Source organism: Adiantum capillus-veneris, chromosome 13 (genome assembly GCF_014529385.1).
Source record: "Adiantum capillus-veneris isolate H3 chromosome 13, ASM1452938v2, whole genome shotgun sequence".
In the NCBI taxonomy this organism is placed as follows: domain Eukaryota; kingdom Viridiplantae; phylum Streptophyta; class Polypodiopsida; order Polypodiales; family Pteridaceae; genus Adiantum; species Adiantum capillus-veneris.
The window spans coordinates 64,699,590-64,720,607 of NC_140943.1; the positions used below are offsets into that span (position 1 = coordinate 64,699,590).

The window sequence follows — 21,018 nt, forward strand, 5'->3', positions numbered from 1 at the left end:
CCAAAGGTGTAGAAACTCTTTCTGCATATGGAACCTTAGACGTATAAACTATCTCCTCTTGTGTCTTTGGACACATATCCTTATTGAGTTTAAAGTGACTAGCCAAAGGTGTAGAAACTCTTATTGCATATGCAATATCTAACCTTATCCAAACCATATTGTGCATTAGAGAACCTACTAATGTAGCATATGGAACCTTAGACATATAAAGTATCTCCAGTTGTGTCTTTGGGCACATATCCTTGTTGAGTTTAAAGTGACTAGCCAAAGGTGTAGAAATTGATTTTGCATTGCAATTATTTCTAGTACTTTCTTGATGTAATCCTCTTGAGATATTGTCAATGTCTTCTTCAACCTATCCCTTGATATTTGCATACCAAGTATCCATTTTGTAGTACCTAAATCTTTCATTGAAAAAGATTTAGACAATTCCTCCTTTAGATCTCTATATCTTGCATGTTAGCACTTGCAATTAGCATGTCATCAACATACAACATTAGGATGACATATTTCACATCCACTAAATTCTTTGTGTATACTTAGTGATCTGACTTGCATCGTTTGGATCCATGATCTAGCATCTATCGGTTGAATTTTAGATACCATTGTCTTGATGCTTTCTTTAAACCATACAAGCTCTTTCTTAACATGCATACCATTTTCTCCTTGCCCTTTTCTTCATATCCCTTTGGTTGAAGCATGTAAATCCCCTTCTCCATGTTTTAATAAGGGACTATCGTGTTTACATCCATTTCTTCAAGGTTCAAGTCTTGATTAGCCACAAGACTTAAAACAAATCTAATGGAGTTCATTTTTACAACAAGAGAAAATATTTCATCAAAATCAACACCTTTCTTTTGAGAGAACCTTTCACCACAAGTTTAGACTTGTATCTCTTTTCCCCACCTTCTTCATGATTCAATTTGTCCACCCATTTATTTTGTAATACATGTTTACCTTCAGGCAAATCAACCAATTCCTAGGTTTGATTTTTATGCAATGAGTCCATCTATGCTTGCATGCTCATTGTCCACTCCTCTTTGGATTCATGTTGCATGGCTTCTTCATATGACTGTAGCTCAACAAAAAATTTCACCAAGAGATGGTTGAAGGAAGGAATAAATCTCTCTAGAGGTCTACTAACTTTTTACCATATATGTGGTAGTGATGTGTGTTAATACACTTAGGACCATGGGGCATTTTTCCCCTCACTAGGAGGTTTTTTCCCATGTGCATTGTATATACGCCTATTACTCTATGGTGACGACTATGCCCGGGAGGAGGCAACCTACACTCATACCAATTGCTCGAATTAGGGATGCACACACATCTTGGAGAAGGGAAGAAGCTCAAGGCACACAATAGAGATTATATTTCTTAGTGCACAATCAAAAGATAAATTATCCCCCCAGCTGCTCACTTTATCCTATTTGGGTGAGATTTGGTGAGCGTCAGAAGGTTGATTAATACTTTGGGTAAGCTAAAAGAGCTTGTTTGCTCAAAATTATGATCTGGGCTCATTTTAGCCTCCATTTCCACTACCAGCTATACTACGCAAACAAAACTATGGAGTAAACTAGTGGTGGAGATCCGGTAAACTATGGTGGACCACATCTTGAAAAGTGAAGACCACTAGACAAAATGTAACCTTTGGGTCCCTAAAGTCAAAAGACAGAAGGGCCAAAGGCTATAGAGTTTTGTGTCAAGTCATTCTTTGTCTAGGTTTTATGGTTCATCTAGACTATGAGGAATGTTGACAACCCCATCATCTTCATTTGATCCGCTCCATGTCAACTCCTAATGGACAAATATTTTGAGCTTATCAAATGTGCCACTTAGGAAGAAATCCTAGCTCATTATGACCATAATTTGGTTTTTGTGGTTTATCTAGACTATGAGGAATGATGCTACTTTTGACAAGTCCATCATTTTCAGTTGATGCGCTCCATGTCAACTCCTAGTGGGTAAAGTTGTGTAGGATATTTTGACATTATCAAATGAAACACTTAGAAAGCAAGCCTACCTCATCATGAACATACTCAAACCACATGATGTAATTATAAGTAAAACAAAGAATTCCTTCCACAAAGAGAGAAATGAAATGATATATTAACGTCATCTACAAAAGGCCAAAATGACCTATGAGAGCAACAAGTTACAAATTGGTAAATCTCTTACAAAGTTTGTGTGCTGAAAGAAAGACTAACATCCTAAACCAAATGTTCTTCTAAAAGTGAAAGTGGGGGGGAAGACTAGAGACTCTCTAGTCAATACAAAGGTACAAAATAACAAGGGATGCAAGAAACTTAAGCTACTAAGAAGGGGATAATCCTCTAGCTCAAAGTAAATCCAACATTGATCGGTGTTGGATCTCCACAATGTCCTCCATGGTAAAAAACCTGACTAGGTATCGTGTATGGCACAACAAAATAATCAAAATCCTCCTCTGTGATCTCTATCTATGCCAGGATGCCCTCCTCTGTAATCATGGATGCTTGGATCTGTAATTTTGGTTTTCGGCGAGTACTTTTTCTTCATGCACAATGGCCTCTCCTCATAACGGGGGCCTTACAAATGTGCGCTTTTACCACTGAAAATTACAAGGGTAAATCGGACTCCATACTTAACACATCAAAGCAAGAAAAGAGGGAGCAATGATGGCTTTGCCAGCTTCTGCAAAAAATGGTGAGGCCAAGCAAACAAATCAAAAGGGGGAGGAGATGCTAGCAGATGTATAAGCTTCTTGGACCTTCAACATCACCAACTCTGTGGGCATTAATTATCATGGCCAACCATGCAATAACTAAAATTCTATTAAAAGTACAACACTAAAGCTTGCACGTTCATACAATTGAAACCATATTTATAGCACTACCTCCCTCTTATAAGTCGGTAGTGCCAACAAAATGTAGCCTTTAGATCCTTGAAATTAGAAGATGAGGCTATAGAGTTCTGCCTCAAGTCATTCTTTGTCTGGTTTTTAAGGTTCATCTAGACTATGAGGAATGTTTCTACTATTGACAACTCCATCTTGTTCTGTTGATCCTCTCCATGTCAACTCCTACTGGACAAATATTTTAACCTTATCGAATGTAACACTTAGGAAGCAAGCCTAGCTCATCGTGAGCATAATTTTGTTTTTATGGTTCATCAAGACTATGAGAAATGCTACTACTTTTGACAACTCCATCCTATTCAATTGATCTGTTCCATGTCAACTCCTACTAGATAAAATTGTGTAGGATATTTTGACCTTATCAAATGCAACACTTAGAAAGCAAGCCTAGATCATCATGAGTATATTCGGACAAGCTGATGTAATTTTAAGTAAAATGAAGAATTCCTTTCACAGAGAGAGAGAGAGAGAGAGAGAGAGAGAGAGAGAGAGAGAGAGAGATTTTATTCTTGTCCTTGAAGGTCAAATATGACCTATGGGACCAAAGATACATTTGATACACTATGTGTGGGGATAATAAGTTCAAGGATAGTAGTGATGAGAATCACAATGGAGAGCCCACATTGTGGCTAGGAGAAGAAAGCATATAGGTCCAGGTCATGACTGAAAATATGAGGGAAGAAGTTCGGATGGAAGCAAAAACTGAGCACTCTAGTAGTGTGTGGTACTCAGACTCTTGAACTTGCAATGAGCATAATGTGTGCAATCAATGGGACTCTTCTCCATTGCCCCAAGACCCCATATTGCAAATCAAAATGAGTAGGAACAATCCCAAAAGACTTATTAACGTTGTAGAAACAATCCCCCAAGGGGTGTCCAAGATCTATCCCGCGACTCAGAGTTGGGATAACAACCTAGGTGATGATTCTTGAACTCAAAGACATCGTACTCGAGAGGGAACTCGGATTACTAATGTACCACACCTAAGCATGAGCTTGATACAAAAGTCGGGATTTAGCTCTTGAATTTTATTAGATGACATGCAAGGGAAATAGTGTCACGAAAAGCAGGGACATTCTTGTTGGGACGCAACACAATGTCTCACACACATCACATTAAGGCTTGACTCAGACGGCATTGTTCTACCTCCAATTTGCCTCTTTACAAGGGACACAGATATTAGAGTTTACACCACTCTACCAGTTCACAATGGTTTAGGCCATGCTTGTATGCCAAGTGTGTCTCCCACGTTGGTCACCCAGTGCATGTGTATTCATATTGTATCAGGTCTTCGCCAGCCATCCCCGCCTCCCATGATCTCTCTCTCTCTCTCTCTCTCTCTCTCTCTCTCTCTCTCTCTCTCTCTCTCTCTCTCTCTCTCTCTCTCTCTCTCTCTCTCTCTCTCTCTCTCTCTCTCTCTCTCTCTCTCTCTCTCTCTCTCTCTCTCAACGAATCCCCTTGAAAAGACAAACCTAAACACAGATTTAGATGTCATCTTTGAATTGAATATCAAAATTACCTTTTTTTCGTCAAGCACACTTAGACCGATATGGTTACCATGCACTTATGATATAATGATAGAGAGAACTTACAACACATGTGCCACAAGTTACACTCTACAAGGTGAAATCCAAGAAGCTCTTAATTCTAAAAAACCACCTCCTACTCCAGGCTCGTTGGAACTCTTGACTACTAGGCCAGTGTCAATTTTCCCATTCCTTTGTCAATTATTGCATCACACTCTAGCCTCCGACTAACATTCTCTTACCCACATTGAGTGGCACAGTCCCATTTAAAGGGCACTCTTAGCTCATTCAAGTGATGCACGTAGAGATAGAGAGAGAGAGAGAGAGAGAGAGAGAGAGAGAGAGAGAGAGAGAGAGAGAGAGAGAGAGAGAGAGAGAGGAGGGAGAGATGAGGATATTCATCGCGCCATGACTAACCCTAATGGTTAACCCTTGTAGTGTGTGAGATGGCTTTTGCTCATGATCTCTACTACTTCCCAAGTACACTCGCCTTCCTATCAAAGCATTAGATTTCACAACCTCTGGTTTGTCAACATGTCTATCGCAAGCTCGTCTTTAACTTCTATAGCATGATCCTTCCTTAGGCAATTAGACTTAAAGGATGTAGATTTTGAGACAATACTCTTTGGCGGCTCCGAAGCCCCCTTTGACCTCTTTGACCTCAGGGCTCATTTTTGAAGGCTTCGACACCCTTCTAAGTTCATAGGTACTTTTACCCTTCAGTGAAGGGAAAAAATAATTATATACTTCAAAAGAAGGATAGGATATTGGAGAATCTTCAAGTAAGGGGTACCAAGTTATACAAAATGTGCTTTAAATGGGAATCTTTGGAGATCCACCTTTTTTAAAACGTATCTTAGTGCTAGGTGTGTAGAGAGTACAGAGTCATAGGACCAATCCCAAGGGACATCAAAGAACTAACTCCATGCCCCTTGAACTCACAAAATGTATTAGGCTTATGTCAAGAGTGAGATGGGATAATGACCTATGTGAAGAGTCTTGAACTCAAAGACATGGTACTTGAGAGGGAATCAAATTATTAATTACCCCACCAGCTTGATATAAAAGTCTGGATTTACCTCCACAATTTTAGTAGACGACATGCATGGGAATAATAAGTACTATTTAGTGATTAAAGTGGTGTACTTAATGGAGACAAATAAATCATACACAAAAGATAGAGTAGAGAGAGGAAGAGAGAGAACACAAGATGTTCATGGTTCACACAAGTGTGGGCTACGTCCACGGGAAAGCGGCCACTCACTGGCTTTGCACTTCAAACTTAACGTAATTTACGAAGGGATTAGAAACCATTAATGGCCATCCCGCCTAATTTCTCTCTACCTTGTACTTCTTGCTTCTTCTCACTTAAGGGAGCCTCTATAGGCTACCCTCTTACATGAGAGGTAGCAACCATGTGTAGATGCACCCACGTGTAGTTGTTCATGTGTGAACAAGTCCACCTAAAACTTGATCACCACTCGTTGAAAGCCACCCATCAACCGTTGAATGCCGGCCATTGGCCCCCTGTCATTGACCATCGGCCACCAGCCATGTATCTACCGATCGTTTTTCAATCACTTTTTAGTCATCGTCCAACCATGATATTCCCACGAAAAGGAGTATTCTAGTGATTTGGCTATGAAATTTTGGTTTTTTACTGAGTGATTTTTCTTACGTACGATGGATTTTACTCATAACGTGGTCCTTACAAATGTGCATTTTTTAAAATAAAAATTACAAGGGCAAATCAAGCTCCATACATAACAATCTCCCACTTAAGACTGATCTCCGCCAAACCTATGACTGCTTTCCATTATGGCTTCTTATCGAAGACCAATTCAAAATGAGCAAAATCTCAATTTTCTCCTTGTGAACCACTTTTGTTAGCATATTTGCAGGATTCTGGGTTGTGTGCACCTTTCCAAGCTTTAGTTTTCCCTCTTATAAAAGAGTACGTGAAGTGATACCTCACTTTTATATGCTTTGTCCTTGAGTGTAAGGCTAAATTCTTTGCAAGATGAATGGTGCTTTGACTGTCATTGTACAAGACACAATTTTCTTGCTTATATCCAAGCTCCACCAAAAATCTATGAAGCCAAAAAATCTCTTTTTGATAGCCTCTGTAAGAGCTACATATTTTACTTTTTTGGTAGATAGTGAGATCACTCTTTGCAACTTTGAAGCCCAACTTACTGCTATGCCTCCAATTTTGAAAATGTAGCTACTAGTGCTTCTACGATTAGCTTTGTCACGTGCCATATCTGCATCAACATATCCTTGCAAACAAATGCCATTGTCTCCAAAACATAAAGCATGTGTGGTTGACCCTTTTAGATAAATAAGTATCCATTTCACAACTTACCAATTTTCTTACATGGATTCTCCATGAACTTACTCATAACTCTTACTGCATGTGCAATATTTTTCTTTATCTAGACCATAGAATGCATTAGAGGACCCAGTGTTGTAGCATATGGAACCTTAGATATATAATATATCTCCTCTTGTGTCATTGGACACATATCCTACTAGCCATTGTATAAACTCTTATTGCATATGTAATATCTAGCTTTATCCATACCATATCATGCATTAGAGAACCTACTATTGTAGCATATGGAACCTTAGATGTATAAACTATCTCCTCTTATGTCTTTGGAAACATATCCTTGTTGAGTTTAAAATAACTAGCCTAAGGTATAGAAATTGATTTTGCATTTTGCATTGCAAACCTTTCTAGTACCTTCTTGATGTAATTCTCTTGAGATAGTGTCAAAGTCTTCTTCAACCTATTCTTTGATATTTTCATACCCAATATTCATTTTGTAGCACTTAATTCTTTCATTGAAAAAGATTTAGACAATCCTTCCTTTAGATATCTATATACTGCATGTTAGCACTTGCAATTAGCATGTCGTCAACATATAACATTAGGATGATATATTTTCCATCATAAATTCTTTGTGTATACATAGTGATCTGAGTTATATTGTTTGAATCCATTATCTAGCATCCATCGATTGAATTTTAGGTACCACTAGCTTTATGCTTTCTTTAAACAATACAAGCTCTTTCTTAACATGCACGTCATTTTCTCCTTACCCTTTTCTTCATACCCCTTTGATTGAAGCATGTAAATCTCCTCCTCCAAGTCGCAATGAGGGAATGCCGTGTTTACATTCATTTGTTCAAGATTCAAGTCTTGATCAATCACAAGATTTAAAACAAGTCTAATAGGGTTCATTTTTACAACAAGAGAAAATATTTCATCAAAATCAACACCTTTCTTTTGAAAAACCCCCTTCACCACAAGTTTAGACTTGTATCTATTTTCCCCACCTTCTTCCTCCTCCAATATTTCCACCCATTTATTTTGTAATGAATGTTTACCTTCAGATAAATGAACCAATTCCTAGGTTTGATTTTGATGCAATGAGTCCATCTATGCTCGCATGCTCTTTGTCCACTCCTCTTTGGATTCACGTTGCATGGCTTATTTATATCACTCTTGCTCTCCAAAATGTGTGATCAAGAGACTTTAAAATTTGTGACCAAGAGACTCCCAAGAGACGATTGAAGTAAGGAATGAATCTCTCTAGAGGTCTACTAACTCTTGTAGATCTTTGGAGTTGAGGTTCCTCATCTTATTGGCATTGTTGCAAGTTGTCACCACTTGTGCTCCTTAGAGTCTTCATTGTCCTCATGCTCCATGTACTCGTCACTTGCATTCTTTGTTTGTTTTCTTTCTAATCATTGTACATATTACGTCTATTGAAAATAGTATATTATGTCCATTGAAAATAACATCTCTACTTCTAAAGATTTTACCATCTTCAAGATCCCATAGGCAATAACCAAAATCCGCTTCTCCATAGCCAATGAAAAAATATTTTCTTGAACTTTGCATCCAACTTAAACCTTGCGCTTTTTTCTATGTGCATGAAGGCCTCACATCTAAATACTTTGAGAAATGCATAGTCTACCTTTTTACCTTATGGACCTCTTCTGCAATTCCTCCGTTCAGTATTGTTGAGAATGACCAGTTTATCAAGTATACAGATGTACTTACTATTGCTGCTCAAAACTCAAGTGACAAACATGCATGTAGCCTCATCCTTCTTGCTCTATCATGTTCATCCTTTTTGAAAGTCCATTCTGTTTAGATGTCCTTGGTGTTGTCTTTTCCTTCGAATGCCATTGGTAGCACAAAATCTTTCAAAAACTTGGTTGCAATACTCTCCTCCATTGTCAAAATTAAGGCATTTTAGCTTAGTACTTGCATCATTTTCCACAAAGGCTTTCCACCTTTGAAATATAGAAAACACAACGGATTTATTTTTCATCAAATAAACCCATGTTTTTTCAGTTGCGTCATCTATAAATGTCACATAATACAATGAACCACCAAGGGATGGTGTACTAGTAGGATTATGTACATTAGAATGAACCAATTCAAGATTTTTTCTTTTCCTTTTATTTCCTACTTTAAGAAATTTTACCCTCCTTTGTTTACCAAAAACACAGTCTTCACAGAAATCCAAGTTTACTTCCTTCAAACTTGGTAGAAGTTTCTTTGATTAAAGGATTTGCATTCCTTTGGCACTCATGTGCCCAAACCGATAGTGTCATAGTGCACCATCAACTTTCATAGATGTTGCAAAAATGGAAGATTGTGACTAATAATACACAAGTAGAGTGTACCCACCTTGTCTCCCTTTGCAACCACCAAATATCTTTTCGAGACCTACCATTGTTTGTTTTCTAATGCAACAGTGAGGCCTTCATTATCTAATTAACCTGTAGAGATTAAGTTTTTGCAAAGAGACTGAACATGCCTAATATCTTTATCCTTCCATTTATTTCCATATTTAGTTTTTGACAAAAAAATATGCCTTTGCCAATAAATACATAAACTTCATCATCTCCCAAGTACACGTACCCAAAGTATAATCTTGGAAATACTTCTTGTGGGGTATTGCATAGAATGAAGTCCCAGAGTCTACTACCCAAGAGTTGAACACATTGTCTAATGAAATAATTAGAGCATCTTTCTCTACTTTATTTGCCACATTAGCCTCGCATGTTGGCTTGCTGTCTTGAGACTCCAACTCCTTCTCCTTCTTGAACCACCAATCCTTTTTACGTGACCCTTCTTGCTGCACTCAAGAAATGACTTTCTCTATGACTTGCTACACCTTGGGTGACCATGTTTCCTTCGATTCTTGAATCTCTCCTTCGGTCTTCCTCTCATTTCTACTGACAATGTAGTACTTGATGTTTCTCATGTGCTTCTCCTTCGCATTTCCTCGCTTAAGAGAACCCTTGCACCCTCTTAGGAGATGTTGTATCTGGTGTTGATTGGCTCCTTGAGGTCATGATAGTCATGGGGGGGTTTTCACCCCCCTTCCACACTCTCTAGCATTATCTCTCTCTCTCTCTCTCTCTCTCTCTCTCTCTCTCTCTCTCTCTCTCTCTCTCTCTCTCTCTCTCTCTCTCTCTCTCTCTCTCTCTCTCTCTCTCTCACACACACACACACACACACACAAAGGATTCTACATCTATGCACGCTCATAGGAGGTAGTTTTACATCTACATGTATGATACAATGATTGATGAACTTCACAAGACATGTGCCACAAACTGGGAGTTGTAAACTAAAATCCAAGAAGCTCTTACTTCACCACCTACTCCAATGTGTGACGACTCTTCACTATTGGGTTGCCCACTCCTCTGTCTCTTTTTAATTATATCGTAATGCTCTAGCCTCTAGCTAGCATTCTCAGATCATGTTATCATTGTGATCAACTTGGGTATTTCTCTAAAACCTACCCTACTCTCACTGATGAATCTGCAAGATTAGTTTCCAAATGTGGTTCTAATTATGCCTCATCTTCCAATAATCACAAGCCCCTGGATAAAGGGAGAGACCACTTGATATTGATGGCTTTCAACCCATTCTTGCAAGAAAAACCTTCAAACCAAGAAACTTAGCCTCTCTCCCAATGTCTATGATGCTCTATAAGACATTCTTTCACCAAAGACTTTAGCCAACTTAGATAATGGGGTGCATGCTTTTCAACAATAAAAAGTGACAAGTACCCGATCCTCCTAAGATCAAATTGGAAGATAAAAATGCACAATTTGGAGTTTTGTATTAAAATAAACCAGCTGCTATGTTTTTGTGTCTGAAAGTCTTGTGCACAAGAAGAGTATCCATCCATTAATCAGATTCTAAACTCTAAGTGCATGTTTAAAATTTTCTCGACCTTCTAGTGATAATTCACATTGCATTTTAAATCTGAAGCATGAAAGCAGATCTGCAGTCATGTACATGATTTGCAAGCTCCTGTTACTAGCACTATTGAGAGGATAGATTCAGAGACAAGGCCTTACCTGCTTACCTCCTAATTGGTTACTAGCACTATTGAGAGGATAGATTCAGAGACAAGGCCTTACCTGCTTACCTCCTAATTGGTGGAACTTCCAAAACCAAAGAATTTTACACATTATTACTTCTTGATTCCTCTATACATGAAATATCTAATAAAATGTGGTGAGTACATAGACTCGTATAATTGGTGGTTGAAAGTGGTTCATAGTGTATGGCAAGCTCAATGTATGCTTCAATTTCATTTTTTTGGGTGAATATTGATATGTGATGGTTGTAAAAATCATTGGAGATGTACAGTGTGCTAAATGTGTTAAGCAAGAAGCAATGACACACATGGTCTAGACATGTATATATGGTGGAGCACATCTTGGAGAGTAAAGACCACTAGATGGGAAACAAAATGTAACCTTTGGGTCTCTGAGAAAAGGGTATATAATTCTATCTCAATTCATTCTTGGTCTTGTTTTTATGGTTCATCTAGACCATGAGGATGTGATGTATTGGAGTTCTTTTAACTAAATTTTGCATATGTTTGCGGATCTTATTTTTAAGTTCAAGAGCATTATTAAGTATATCAATAATGAGGAATCTGTTTAAAAAATCGTTTCTAAAATTGAAAATCGTATTTGCAAGGTATGCTAGGTCTATGTTTTAATCTTGGGGAAACGGGACAGTTCTAGAAGCCCCTACTTTTAGGAAAGTGGGTGTTGATAATTTTAATGGCCTCCGGATAATCGGGAGTAAAAAGAGAGGGAACATATGAACTCATAGCTAAAAGCGGAGGACAGCCATAATTCACTGCACAAAAAGTAGTGACGTGAGAGATGTATAGTTGAAAATAGTGACATGTGAGGCATGGAGCCAAAAACATTGTGCATAGAATAACCCACCTAGGAAACCTATATAAAGGGATAGAGGGCAAGCATAATTCAAAAAAAAGAGCAAGAGAATTGTACAGTAAAACTTCTACGTGAAGGTGAGAGCACATCGTTTTGGCACCACCACCCACTTCACCTCCCCCTCCAAGTGATTGACTAAGGCAGCAACCAAGGCATAGTCCTTGGTATACTTAGCAATGAGGCTACGAAGGCTTCGTTGAGGTTTTTTTCTGCATGCAAGGGACAATCGTTTACTGGAACTCAAAACCACATAGGAGGCCATCCATCTTGATATTGTTTCTATCGAGAGCACTTAACTGTAGGTATTATATCCTTTTTTCTTTTCTGTGTATTGTGTGAGAGATGGCCTTACCAAGGAATAGAGTGAAAAGTTCCAACGTCGTGCCTAAAGTTCTAGTGAGTTCCCAACCTATGGCACCGATGAATGAAGTTCTCGATGGCCATCCTCAACCACCATAGGTTGTTGATGCACCTTCCTCTGTCTTAGTAAGTCAATTCTTTACTTTTTGCAATGTTCATACATAAGTTGACCTTAGTACAAGAATCTTAGGATGTCCCAAAAACAACCAAGAATGTGATTATCATCACAACAGACAAGCATGTGTTTTCTAAATTAAATTGAAAGCGTTTTTTGGTGAAAGTACTAAGGCAAGCACATGTTTTCTAAATTAAGTTGAAAGAGTTGTTTGATGAAAGTACTATTTGATATATGGCAGACCTATTATTCCTTGAAAATAAAGTTACTTATAATGCTCTCTCTCTCTCTCTCTCTCTCTCTCTCTCTCTCTCTCTCTCTCTCTCTCTCTCTCTCATGCTTCCACACGCGCACTCTCACAGGAGGTAGTTTTACATCTACACTTACAATATAACATGATGAGGTTTACAAAACACGTGCCACAAACTACAAGTTGCAAGCCTCTTACTTCACCTACTCCAATGTTTTTAGGACTCTTCACTATTGGGTTGCCCACTCATCTCTCCTTTTTCATGTATTGCATCATGATCTAACCCTAGCTAACATTTTTAAATCATGTTATCATCGTTGTCAACTTGGGTTTTTCTCTAAAAATTACCTTGCTCTCACTGATGATCTATTGAAATGATCCAATATTGGTTAAGTTCCCCCCCCCCCCCCCCCCCCCCCCCCCCAACACACACACACACACACACACACTTACTTTACCCCCTAACCCCCCAAACCCCATACTATGCTAGACCTCATGGCCCTGGCAGATTCGTTGCCAAATGTGGTTCTAATCACGTCCTCGTCTTCCACAAATCCCAAGCCCTTGGATTAAAAAAAGAGATCGCTCCAAGAAAAACCCTCAAACCAAGAAGCCTAGCCTCTCCCAATGTCTATGATGTTCTTCAGGACATTTCTCCACCAAAGACTTTAGCCAACTTAGATGATGGAGTGCATGCTTTTTGACATTAGAAATAGGTACTTGATCCTCCTGGGATCAATTTGGAGGTTAATATGCATGATTTGGAGTTTTGCAATCAAGCAACCAATTGCTATGCTTTTGTCCAGGAAAGCATTTTGTCCACACACGAAGAGTATCCACTCCATTACTCTGATTCTCGACTCTTAAGTGTGTGCTTAAATTCTTCTTGAAAATAAGGAGATAATTCACATTGTAATTTAATCTAGAGCACGAAAGCAACTATGTACTATTGTACATGATCTGCAAGCTCTTGTTATTACCAATGCTTAGGATAGATTCATAGATTGGGCCTTACCTACTTCTTTGATAATTGGTGGAACTTCAAAAACCAAAGCATGCTTCACGTTGTTCCTTCTCGATTCCTCTATACATGACATAAAATGTGGCCAGTGCACGGACTCATTTCGGTGGCTGAAAGTGATTCATAGTATATGGCAAGCTCAATGTATGTTTAAATTCATGTTTTTTAAGTGAATATTCATATGTAGTGGTCTTCCATTTTCTCAAATAATGTAGAAAATGAGTATTGGAGATGCAAAATGTGCTAATTGTGGTAACCAGGAAGCAATGACACACATGGTCTAGACATATCCAATTGTGACTGAGTGGTGGAGATGGAGTAAACTATGGTGGAGCACATCCATGAAAGTCAAGACCACTAAGCAAAATGTAACCTTTGCGTCCTTGAAGTTAGACGATAAGGCTGTAGAGTTCTATCTCAATTCATTCTTAGTCTGGATTTTAGGGGTTTATCTAGACTTTAGGAATGTTGCTACTTTTTACAACTACATCCTATTCATGTCAACTCCTAATAAATAAAATTGTGTAGGATATTTTGACCTTATCAAATGTAGTGCTTAGGAAGCCAGCCTAGTTCATCATCAGTATAATCAAACTAGGTGATGTTATTATAAGTAAAACAAAACATTTCTTCCATAGAGAGAGGGAGAGAGAGATTTTATTATCGTCCTCAATGGTTAAATATAATTTCTGGGACCAAAGACGTGTGATGCATTATGTGTGGGGCTAATAAGTGATTCTCAATGCTCAAGGATAGTATAGTGATGAGAATCGCAATGGAGAGCCCGGTTGGAGGAGGAAAGTATATAGGTCTAGGTCATGACTGACAATATGAGGGAAGCAAGTTTGGATGTGTGCAAAAACTGAGCTCTATAGTATAGTGTCAAACTCCTAATGTGTGGTAGACTCTTGAATTTGTAGTAAGCGTAATGTGTGCAGTCGATGGGACTCTTCTCCATTGTCCCAATGCCCCATCCCGCATCAAAAGGAGGAGGAACCATCCCTAGGGACGTCAAAGATCTATCCCCCTCACTCTTCAAATCTAGACCTCTTTTATGTCAAGAGGGAGCTAGGATAACAACCTATGACGAGTCTTGAACTCAACATGGTACTCGAAGGGAGCTCAAATTACCAATGTACCAGGCTTGAACAAGGAGAGCATGAGCTCAGTACAAAAGTCAGGATTTCCCTCTACAATTTTATTAGACGACATGCAAGGGAAATGTTGTCCTTAAAAGGAAGACGCTCTCGTAGGGACGCAACACATTGTATCTTGGCCCCCTCTCATTAAGGCTTGATTCAAACAAACCTTAGGGTTTAGGGTTTAGGATTCTACCTCCATTTTGCCTCTTCACAAGGGATGGATGCATTAGAGTTTACACCATTGTTCACGACATGCTTGTACACCAAGTGCATCTCCCACACTAGCTACCCACTACATGTGCATTAACATTGCATCCGGTCTTGGCTAGCCATTTTAGCCCCCCCACGCTTTTGCTCTTAAGTGCTCTCTCTCTCTCTCTCTCTCTCTCTCTCTCTCTCTCTCTCTGTGTCTCATGCTTTCGCAATCAAGACTCTTTTACACATGCCTTTATACCTATAGGGGCATCAATGGCCAACAATGTGAGGCTCATCACTATGCACTCCTTGTTAGTATAAAAGCGCCTCTTTAGAGTCAGCTTTCAAAGATTTGAAATCCCAACTTGCACAAAAATTCTAGAAATATCTATATATTGGTCTTAAACAAATCCCCTCGAAAAGACAAATATAAACATAGCTTCGGATGTTATATGTGAATTGAATATCAAAATCCCCCCCAAAATTACCATTTTTTTGTCAGGCACACTTAGACCAGTATGATTACCCTACACTTTGGTATATAATGATAGAGAGAGTTTACAACACACGTGCAGGCTGCAAGCTGAAATCCAAGAAGCTCTTAGTTCTATAAACTCGTTGGGACTCTTGACTAGCGATCTCCCACTCCTCTGTTGTTTTTCAATTACTGCATCGCACTCTAGCCTCCAGTAACATTCTCCTACCCACAGTCAGGGTTTGGTTAGTAGTCAAGGTAGCTAGGCACAGATGTGTTAAAACGACATACCAAGCTTGGGCTTGGGCTTTTCTCTATTATTAGTGTAGTCAGCTTGGGCTTTCCTCTCAAGAATACCTTACTCTCACTTATGAACCTATTGGAATGATCCCATCACACAAGTAGTAAAATATTGGTTCCAAAAAATTCAATTTTTGGTAAACTGGTTAACTCTAAAGAAAAAAGTCGTCCTCCCACACTTGCCCCTCTTGTTCCCAAAATCCTTAAGTATATGCTAGACTTCTTGGCTCTGCTCAACCATGGCATAATCAAACTAATACCTCAATAGCTGTTAGCAAAGAATTTCTTTGAGGAGACCCATAGCCAAATTTTATACAAAATCTTGGCAATAAGGTATTGCTCTTAAGTTGGAATAGAAAATTGAGATATTTACAAATGACCCCTCGATAAACCTCAAACAGGATTCTCTAACGGATTGATTTTCAAGAAAGTTGCTACGCTAAAGACACTATGTTAAGGCATTGATACACTTGGAAGCTAGCGCATTACTGCCACTCATCAAATAATTTACACACAGCCTGTATGAAAGAAAATCCATGAGTCACAAATTATTTTCTTCCCCACTATTCTTTAGTTTCGAGTGTTATGGATTGCTCTCTGATATGAAAAATGGAATAGACATGATTACAAACTAAACTCTGCATACTAGAGGACATTCAGCCACTAGCCATAAAATGACAGTGGAAAAGTTCATGGGCGATAGCACCTTTAAGTACAGCACAGAACAAAGAAAGGCACTTTTCTACTTCAGCTCTGGTCACCTTTAAGCAGAAGCTCGCGGATGCGGCGTTGGATAAGCTTTTGCCAAGTCATGTTAAGAAATACTCTCTCAACTTGTCTTTAGGGGTCACCTTTCAAGCACGCATTCTCACATATGCGCCGTGCAATGTAACTATGCATTTAAAGATAAGATTAATCGACAACATTATCCAGGCATCATAACCATCCTATTTTGAAGAACTTCTCAGCTAATTTCTACTGATTGTCACATAAGATTGAAAGCTACAAATTCCACTTGACCAGACATACTTGAGCATCAACCTGTGCCACGGTGTTAATTAGTTCATATAAGGCCTACAATGGATTAAGGATATTCTGTTCCATTGGACATTTAAGTTTTGAAAGAAAACTGTAAATGGATTTTGATCTTCTGGGGAGAAAAACAATGTACAACTCAGAGACAATGCCATGATACAAAATCAATGCCTCATATCAAGAAAATCTTTGTTGGTGATCATCTTAGCTGTTGTTAACAGTTCTAGATTGCAGATAATAAAATGGTACGTCTACTAGATAACTGCAAGAGGGAGTCCGAATTGCCACCCCCCCAAAAAAGAAAGTACGCTCATATTGCAAATACTCTACATCGCTCATCCTTAAAATACAAAATGAGATTTCCTTTGTCAGAAGCTTCATGTAAGGTCTCTAGGGCTTGAACCTCTGACGTCAGTATACAAAAATGAATCTTTGGAAATGAACGGTAGACTCTGTGTAAACAATGTTAAATTGCTTTGTGAAACAAGGGTGCAAGCCTTACCAAACCACGATATATATACACATCCTCTCACAAAATCAGCACCTGTTAGGTGGTTGGGTGATTGCTTGCAGCCCACGAAGCCACTTGTAGGGTACACCATGGAAACAAGAATCACAATTCCTTCAATTGGTTCTCCAAGCTTGCAATATCAGATCTAATTTCATTAAGGTCAACTTCCTTCGCCTCCAGCTTTCGCATAATTGTAGCATGCTCATCCTCAGCTTTCTTCATTTTTTTCTCTACATCCTGCATTAAAGTTTATTGAGCATGTGCTGTACTAGCGGGCGACGAGCAAGAAAAAGACAACTCTGCAAATGCCTACCTTTCTTGCCTTTTTTGAAAGCTCTTTGCCTTCAGCATCATGGGTGGGAATGCCACCTAAATCGAAGACACTGTATAAATCCTTTTGCCTTGTTAAAAAGTCCTTTGGATCTGCCAGAGCACCTTCATATCTGTCCAGATCCTTTTTCTACACTTACCAAAAAAAAAAGAAATGAGAACTTACGCAGAGCTACATAGAATGAACCCCTTCAATATATCCACAAACACGGTACCTTCCGTTCCAGTTTTGACTGCAGACTTTTACGCTTCGCTTCTTGGGCTTCACGGATCTTTTCGTCCCGAAGATTTCTAAGCGTTTGAGCATCGACAAGCTCCCAATCAGAACCGGTAGCTCTGTCTTCCAGACGCACTCCAAGATCTACCATTGTATAATCCCGAAACCTGTCCGCAATGCCCATAACTTTACCCTGCACAAAATTACTCAGAGTGTGGTAGCAGCAACAGAAATAATGTGCGAACATTGAAGTAAAAATTGGGAAAATTACGAAAATACCCCCTCCAATTTAGGAATTTCTGAAATTAGAGGGGTATTTTGGGAATTTCTACAAGGGTATTTTGGTTCTTAAGTAAATACCTTTATATCCAGATCCTCTTTGACAGCAGCCCTAACTTCACTTCTAAATTGTGCAATTGCATCCAAATAGGGAGCCTACAAAAATAGAATTCAAGAGAACTTCACACTATCACACTGATAAAATTTTAAGATTCCAGCAATTGCTTGAGGTCTAAATAGCATACCAAAATTGCTTCTCGATTTCCAGAAGATGTTGCCTCATCAGAACCAAAACCAATTTCATTCTCCCTTGCATTGGACAGCCCTGTTCAAAAGAATACCTAATAAATGGCATTTATTTGAGATTAAGCAGCTGAATACTCTTAAGGACTGAGTCCTTAACAGCTCACCAAATATCACTAGCATCTTCGTAACAAATTCTGCGGAATTCCTGACAAGGACAGCTCTTGAGCTGTCATCTCTCTGCATAATTCGCCAGATCCATGAGGCAAAAACCAGAAAACGAAGTGAGAAGCAAATTACAGTCCAAAGCATAAACAGATGTAGCTATTCTTTGTACAGAAGGGGGCAACCTTTGTGTTTGCTACCCACAATCACCCCCTAGTCTACAGCATACCACCACACACACACACACACACTTCCCTTTTCCTTTTTTCTCCATTCAGAAATCAAGATAATGAACATATGGACAAGATCACCTCCTAGAGAAATCCAGTAGAAAAAAATAAGTTTCTTAACAGCATGTGTGGAGACAAATGAGTTGTGAAAGAACCTTCTAGCCATACCTATGCCCATATTACTCTATGAAAAAAACCAATAATATGTCGCACTTCATGCCGACCTCAGACTTATAAGCACTTGAATAGAGCTGAAACACCTCAGATTGCAAGCACTTGAAACTTGACCAAGCACTTCTGCACCGCTTTCCCTTCAATTTCCTGAAGTGTCAGTATCTGCTAAAGTCGAAGAATCTCCTCCATTTATTCTACCTCTGACTGCTCTTCAAGCACCATATCCTCTAGCACTTGCCCCTTGACATGGAATGCGTTGTGAATTTGCCAATGACCTTCAATCTGAACGATACACGAATACTTCATAAGTCACTTTGCACAAGTGCTAACTTGCAGTTTCTGTCGGAGATCTGCTCCTCGATTAAGGATTCCTTGAGTTGATCATCTCAACTCCTCTTCAGCTGATCTGCAGTTGTTAGAATCTCCGTTGCCGATGGGTTCTTCATCCCTCAAAACTATAGGGGGGATGGCATGCCTTCCTGTTCCTGATCAGATTCTCCATCAACATCCATGCCGTGTTGCAAAAAGTTGGACCGGATCCTTTGTGGAAGAAGAATCGATTGAATCTCTGATACTAGTGTTGAATCTCTGATACTAGTGTAACCGCATTGGCACTAACAAGGAAGTAATTCCACTACAACCGCACGAAGAGAACTGAAAAACTTAACACATGAACTTTGAAACAAACTGTAGTCGCGACACAAAGTCGCAAGTTCCACTTCCATATGCTCTGGCCCCAAAGTCTAGCACCCCTTTCGGTACTTCTTTTTATATAAATAGTCACACAATACAACAGCCAGAGAGTCTGCCCTGCAACTATGCAACCATGCACTCGTCTTCTAGAGTAGATCCCCTAGGCTGTTATTTATAGGCATTGATACCAAAGCAACTGGGCCCAAATGCTAAGCACCCTCAAAAGCTATGCTAGCTAAAGCTAACCCCCAAAAAGCTTACATAGTCAACTGGCTTTTAACTAGCTTGTGAAGTTGCCGAGTAAATTGTATGGATTCCCGCAAATTTTACCACTTTTTGCAGTGTTTCACGCCACAAATTCGGGCCTTACAGTACGGTGCCATGTTAGCAGTACCGCTCTCACTGCTGGCTCTTCTGATCAATGTGTACTAGCCTAGCCTGACACGTCATTCGTCGCCAATGAAAATGGAACCACAATGTCATCGCATGTTGGATAAATGATCCTTCGAAGGTGTCATTCGATATGAAGCACCACTATCGAGGGTCCAACTTCGAGAATCTCATACTACAAGAGTTGTCTCAACCTTAAATGTCCCTGAAGAAGTCTCTGAAGGTATCGTCTCCAAACAAAGGTTGCAGTCTTCACTGCAACCAAAGAAGTAGAAGCCTCTTTGGACACTTCAACCAATACTCCACAATTGTTGTAATGTCGCTCCGCTTTCAAAGATTTCGTTTCAGCATTCGTCTTCTTAGTATCGTTGCTCTTCTTCTTACCCTTTTTAATTGTTGTAATTGTTCTTGAAAGAACCGGGCTTCTTCCCCGAATTGAACCGCACCTCTTGGTCCAATACGATTGGAACTATCTCCTCCCAAGTAATGGTGTTCAATCGGCCACTAATCAACGAAGAATAACACTTGGTAATCTCCTGTTGGAGCTCCTGCATCTTGTTGATATGGTCTCTCATGGATGTTTACTTGGCATCCAAGGTTCGCAACTACACCTACATAAGCAATGTACTTCATCGAAGACATTTGTGTTGGCATAATAGAATAAAGGGGCTCACATATTGAGAGTGAGTTTTAGCCCCTGCAAACACAAGGTCTCCTCTTCTCCTCTCTTCTCTGTCACAAATGGGTGACGGGGCATGACCCGACACACTCCCAGTGTGGGGCAGCAGACTCGGTGCAGCAGGACAATCCCGTGAAACACGGAAATCTGCTGACATGGCAGTACCATACGAACCTCCGTGATTTGCGGCGCAAAAAGAGAAAATTTGCTAACGTGGCAAAGTTGTACGGAAGGCTGCTTTTGCACTGGCTCACAGTTTTTTTAAGCTTTTGGAACTTGATGCTTTATTTTAGAAGGCTTTTAAGCTTATTGCTTTTGGGGCTCTGCTTTTGGGCATCCCTTGTAACTTATAAATAAGTAGGCAAGGCCCTCACAACTCAAAGCATCTGGACGCAGAGTCTGAGAGTGAGAACCCTTCCACTCTCTTGTACTTTGAACACAGATTAATACAAAAAGAAATACCGAAAGGGGTGCCAGTCTTTGGAGCCAACATCTCCAG

The 21,018-nt window shown here is 39.4% G+C and overlaps 1 protein-coding gene across 1 annotated transcript in view; it reads right to left on the reverse strand.

The window, feature by feature from the left end:
- Window positions 1-16,785: 16,785 nt before the first annotated feature.
- LOC147444160 (uncharacterized) overlaps window positions 16,786-21,018 on the reverse strand; it is an 82,177-nt gene continuing 77,944 nt past the window's right edge. Inside the window, exons 17-22 of the mRNA XM_086526867.1 lie at window positions 18,356-18,428; window positions 18,191-18,270; window positions 18,027-18,101; window positions 17,665-17,859; window positions 17,433-17,579; window positions 16,786-17,356 (exon numbers count right to left, since the gene is read on the reverse strand). Coding sequence (XP_086382993.1) covers window positions 17,222-17,356; window positions 17,433-17,579; window positions 17,665-17,859; window positions 18,027-18,101; window positions 18,191-18,270; window positions 18,356-18,428 — 705 coding nt within the window. The 3' untranslated portion in view covers window positions 16,786-17,221. The remainder of the gene's footprint in view (window positions 17,357-17,432; window positions 17,580-17,664; window positions 17,860-18,026; window positions 18,102-18,190; window positions 18,271-18,355; window positions 18,429-21,018) is intronic.